At 33.9% G+C, this 5,903-nt stretch overlaps 1 protein-coding gene across 1 annotated transcript; it reads left to right on the forward strand.

Annotated features, from left to right (window-relative positions):
* The first annotated feature begins 2,865 nt into the window (after window positions 1-2,865).
* On the forward strand, window positions 2,866-5,680 carry LOC125826297 (receptor-like protein 9DC3). The gene is made up of 3 exons (XM_049505617.1): window positions 2,866-5,269; window positions 5,414-5,539; window positions 5,634-5,680. The coding sequence occupies exons 1-3, from the start codon at window positions 2,866-2,868 to the stop codon at window positions 5,678-5,680; spliced, it is 2,577 nt and encodes an 858-aa protein (XP_049361574.1).
* The last annotated feature ends 223 nt before the right edge of the window (window positions 5,681-5,903 follow it).

Genomic DNA, 5,903 nt, shown 5'->3' on the forward strand with positions numbered 1-5,903 from the left:
AATTTTTTGTCCAATTAATTAATCCAGAAGGTAATTAAGGTGGCATTTTTCTTTTCACTACCTAGTGGTAATAATTTTATATTTGTTAGTGAACATTCAAAGATCTATTATAGGGAATTCTCAAATTTATAGTATTCTCAATAATTGTATGTTGTCATAAGTTACGGTTGAATAATAAAATAAAAATTGCTTGAATAAATTAAAAGATCAAAACCACGGTGCTTAATACAAAGTCATTCTAGTTGTTTAGGAATTTCATAGTACATGAAATATAAAATATAAATGAGGTATTTATGTTTTAAGTGTTAAGTGTAAGTTACCAAAAAAACAAAATAATAATTACGCCAAGCTAAATATAAAGAGGAAAGTATGGATATATACCGTTTGATCAACTAGTTAATCAGTAGAACATGTATACTAACATATGCATTAAATTAATATATTTAGTAAAAATTATACACAATCTATACACTTTGTAAATTAATTGATTGAAATGTTTAGGATCGTAATTATCACCAGGGGTGTGTAAAAAATGAACCGAAAAGATGTTATTGGGTTAACAGGTTTTTAATGATTTTATAATTTTTTTTATTGGGTTATCGGTTCGATTTTGGTTTTTACTATTGGGTTCTTGGGTAAACTGATAACCCATTAAGACGGTAGTAATTTCCTACTTTACCTTTCATAAATACTAAATATTAGCAATTTAACATAACTAAACACTATATCAGTACTCTACTACCATCTACATGATTAAATATTACTATCTTTCTTGTTTCACTGTATCAAAATTAAATATTACTATTTTTCTTGTTTCACTGTATCAAAATTAAATATTACTATCTTTCTTGTTTCACTATATCAAAATTAAATATTACTATCTTTCTTGTTTCACTATATCAAAACATTTACAGATTTGCTTATTTCACTGTATCACGCCAAATTATGAGAGAAGTGAGAAGTCATATATTTATTTTATGAGCATTTTTTTATTGAATAAACCAAAAATTGAATCGTTAAGGATCAAAAAACCGATAAAAAATATCTTATTAATTTAGCATATTCAAAATTGAAAATTGATAAACTGAACCGATAATACATAAAACTAAATTTAACCGACCGATGCACGCCCCTAATTATCACGCTATAAAGTTGGGATAATTATGGGAATTGGCCACTCGACCATCCTATTTACAAGAAAATCGGTCCAACTTTGTTGAAATTATTCGAACTGGCCATTCAGCCATAACGCTTCTACTTCTTCCTTCCACTTTAGCCATTAAAGTTTCAAAACTTGATTTAAAATTTTTATGTATCACAAATATGAATCGTTTCAAGCGAATTATATATCAAAAGACTCAAAACATTGAGAGGATTTCATATCTAAAATTTGAGATTGTTTAGCGGAGATTTTCAGTTGGTCGAAATCAAATAAAAAGAAGTAAAATTAGTCGCAATAAAATCACATGTATAGTTAAGCTATATTCAACTTTTTGAGTGTATCATAATGCATAGTTAGTGTATAGTTTCTATGATGTATTATCGTCTATTGTTCTAGTATATGATTATGTGTTTCGTATTTTCTTATTTTCTGCACCTTGATGTGGCATCCACACTAATTTTAATTTGTAGAAACAATGGTAGTTATTAGCAGAGGTGAATCCAAGTTTTGAAGTTTATGAATTTGTATAACAACCTCAAGTTAATATACAATAATAATTAAATTCACATTCCAATATTATTTATAAAGATTTAATAAACTTTTATTATTACATATACAAGCATTGAACCAAAACTATTGCCCAGCAAAATACCATTACTTATTAATGGCTTGACTGGCTATGAACTTGTAATTGTATTATATTGTAATAATCTAACAGAAAAGGTTTGCCATCAAAGTCATATGACCTATTATCGACTGTCCGTTTCAATTTGTTTGTCTTATTTTTTTAAGTCTGTTTAAAAAAGAATATTTGTTTCCTCTTTTATCAACTCTCTAGTTTCAACTTTCCACGTGACATATTTAAAATCACAAAATTAAAAGACATTTTGATATATTCTACTTATCTTGAGTTTAAGACCACAAAATTTAAAAGTCTTCTTTATTTTTTAAAATTCCATACTAAGTTAAAATCGGACAAACAGAGAGTAGCATTTTGCTTGTGTTATGTTTCTCAGTTGCATGAGGCAGAACAATAACTCATTTTGTAACGTACCACATGTATATTTCAATTTTAAATTTAGTAATAATCGTATAGGTTAGGTTATGACTTAGTTTTTAGGTCATTTCAATAATCCGCTTTAGCCCAAGTTCAGCCCAATCTGTCCGTTTGATACTCCTAGTTTTTTTTTTATGACAAGGGAAATCCGCAGCCGCTACCCTTTGGGTGCGTATAGGGTAAATCCCCGCTCCTATGCAATAGCTTGCAAACCACATAGGAGAGGTAACCCACACTAGGCAAGCCCGGTGCGACGAGCTCAACCAGAAGGCAAACCCCTTGCTTTCATTGGCAAGGGGTTTCGAACTTGAGACCTCCGACATGGAAGTCCCAAGTCCAAACCACTGAACCACGCCCGAAGGGTCCGTTTGATACTCCTAGTTGCACCTATTCTTTGCTACTACTGTGTAATTTCATTGGAAGAAACTTTTTCTATGGTTGTTAAACGAGTTGGGAATTTTCTTTTTAGAAAGATAAGTACACATTTGAAAAAATATTAAAATAGTATTAGTGGTAGACTGGTAGTAAAGTTGTGTGACTTAATAAAGTAGGAGCTTTTGTGTTGATTGATAATAACGCATTATTGATCACACTGTATGTATATAAATATATGGGGTACAAGTTCCTAGCTAGTTAGATATATTCAATGGAGTACCAAAAATTGCTAATAGCTTTCTGCTTCTATTCACATTTTATACTTTTTGTCCATCAATCTCAGCTTACATATGCTGGGCAACATCTCTGTGCCCGCGATGAAGCTTTTTATTTGCTTCAATTTCAGCAAGGCCTCACAGTTGATCTTAGTGGTTATGACTGTGACTATGAGGCCCGAGCTAAGACTTTGTCTTGGAATGTTACAGGAGATTGTTGTCAATGGGATGGTGTTACTTGTCATGGATTTACTGGTCATGTTATAGGACTTGATCTTTCTTGCAGCTTTCTTAACGGAACCATTAATGCTAACAGCAGCCTCACAAAACTTAGTCATCTGCAAAGACTCAACCTTGCTTTCAACAAGTTGAGTAACTTTCCACTTGGGGATAGCATTAGTGAACTCGAAAGTTTGACATATCTCAATCTTTCGAATTCAGTACATATGATAGGGGAGAAGCAGATACCACAAGTATTATCCAACTTGTCTAAATTGGTTTCACTTGACCTCTCCTCGTATTACACTGAACTCAAAGTTGATCGAAAAACCTTCAGAAGTTTACTTCAAGACTTGACCAATTTGGAGGTACTGTTGCTTGACAACGCGGATGCACCATTTGAGTTACCTAAGAATCTTTCTTCTTCCCTTAGGTACTTAAGTCTTGAAAGAACCGGCATGTTTGGGAACATAAGTGAGTTTCAGATATTTCATTTACCAAACTTGCAAGTGCTGAGATTGGGACAGAATCCTTTACTAACAGGCACTTTGCCAATTTTTAATCGGAGTTCCAATGGAAGAAGTGTCTTAGAGTTGGACTTTTTTTACACTGGTATTTCTGGGAAGGTACCCGATTCAATTGGTAATCTCCATTCTCTTTGGTATTTGAACCTCCAGAATTGTCATTTATCCGGCTCGATTCCAGAATCCATTGGCAATCTCACTGCAATCAGAGAGTTGATACTTTCAGAAAACGACTTCACTGGTAATGTTCCCTCAACTGTCTCAAAGTTAAACAAACTCGTTCGTTTAGATCTCTCTTCAAACTCTTTTCGAGGCTCAATTCTAGAATACATTGACAATCTCACTGCAATCACACAGTTGACAATTCCAGATAACAGCTTCACTGGAAATGTTCCCTCAACTATCGGAAAGTTGAACAAACTTAACTACCTTAATTTGGAGAACAATTTTCTTCAAGGGCCTTTGCATCTATCCTTTTGTGACATGTATAGTCTTGTATTCCTCATTTTAGCTCGGAACAATTTCAGTGGTTCAATCCCGGGATGTTTGGGTAACTCCAGTATCTCCATTTCTGCTTTAGACTTGCGAATGAACAATTTGCATGGAGAGATACCAAGATTCTTATCGACAGGGTTACAATATCTTGGTTTATATGGCAATCAATTGGGGGGACAAGTCCCGCGATCCTTGGTTAACTGTACAAGCTTGGAAGCTCTTGATTTGGGGAACAACAAGATAAATGACACGTTTCCGATATGGCTGCAGAAACTACCAAACCTACAAGTTCTGATTCTGAAATCGAATCTCTTTCACGGTCCAATTGGTGATTTGGAGTCCGAGTTTCCATTTCCTGAGTTACGAATCTTTGATCTTTCCTTCAATGGGTTCACTGGAACTTTGCCATCTAATTTTTTCAAAAATTTTAGAGGTATGATCTCCTACAAAGAGTCGACCAGGTCTTGTAGAAGCGAAAATCGATGTCGAAGAGATACAAGCAATGACATAGATTACCTTTACCACGTTAGTTTGGTGATAAAAGGTAATGAGTTTGATATGAGAATCACGCCAATTATGACAAGTGTTGATATATCAAGCAACAGGTTTGAAGGATATATTCCAAATTCCATTGGAAATCTGAGCTCACTTGTGTTACTCAACCTGTCTCACAACAGCTTCCGTGGTCATATTCCTGCAGAATTTGCAAAGTTGCAACAGCTCGAAGCATTAGATCTCTCATGGAACAAACTCATTGGAGATATTCCAGATCCATTGTCAAGTTTGACATTTCTTGAGGTCTTAAACCTTTCCTACAATCATCTGGCTGGACGCATTCCTCTTGGGAAACAGTTCAATACATTTCCAAATGATTCGTATTGTGGAAATCCTGATTTATGTGGATTTCCACTATCAAAGGAATGTGGAAACAGTAATGACTCACCACTTAAACACGATGATGATGATTCATTTTTTGCGAGTGGGTTCACATGGCAAGCTGTGGTAATAGGTTATGGTTGTGGTATGATATTTGGATTGTTGATGGGAGGTCTCATGTTCCTACTGGAAAAACCAAAATGGTTTGTGAACTTTGCTGAAGATATTGCTCAACAAATTGCTGCTAAGAAGCGAACAAGGCAAAAGAAGAGACGCCAAAGACATGGTTTAAGAATGAACTAGCAATATACCAGTATGCATTAAAACCTTTCGTTTTGAATCAGGAACAACACTACAGAGGTTGTTGGATAACTAGATGTTAACTGTTTTTATTTTTTCCTAATATTCAAAACTTAATTTGTCTCTGCAGAGGTTGCTGGAGAGTTGGACAAGTTTATTAGCAAGTTAGTGCTGATGTTCTGGCAAATAGCAATGGATGCATCTGTTTGTTCACTTAATGTGCCAAATACGTATGTAAATGTTACAGTTTATTTCTGTTTGTATGGTTCTTACATGTTGTTTTGTAACGTATTGTATTATATTGTATTGTATTGTTAGTACAACAATATGAATCCTGTATTATCTACTAGATGAGTCAGACCCATGCTTAGCACGAGCTCAACATTCAGGTGATTGAAATCTCTTTTCTTACTTGTATCTTTTCAATTTTTACTTCTTTCTACATTCAAGTAGAATATATCAAGAAATAGAGTACCTATTTCACAAGTAGAGTTATAAATCTTGAGCACTACTTGAAACCTCTTTAGTTTGCTAGTGAAAAATCCATATTCTGCATTTTTTAGGCCTTAGAGAGCACCAGTAATGATGAAGATTCCCTTATATATATACTAGATATGGAA

This window comes from Solanum verrucosum, unplaced genomic scaffold, assembly GCF_900185275.1.
Source record: "Solanum verrucosum unplaced genomic scaffold, falcon-dt-bn FXZP01000060.1, whole genome shotgun sequence".
Classification (NCBI taxonomy): domain Eukaryota; kingdom Viridiplantae; phylum Streptophyta; class Magnoliopsida; order Solanales; family Solanaceae; genus Solanum; species Solanum verrucosum.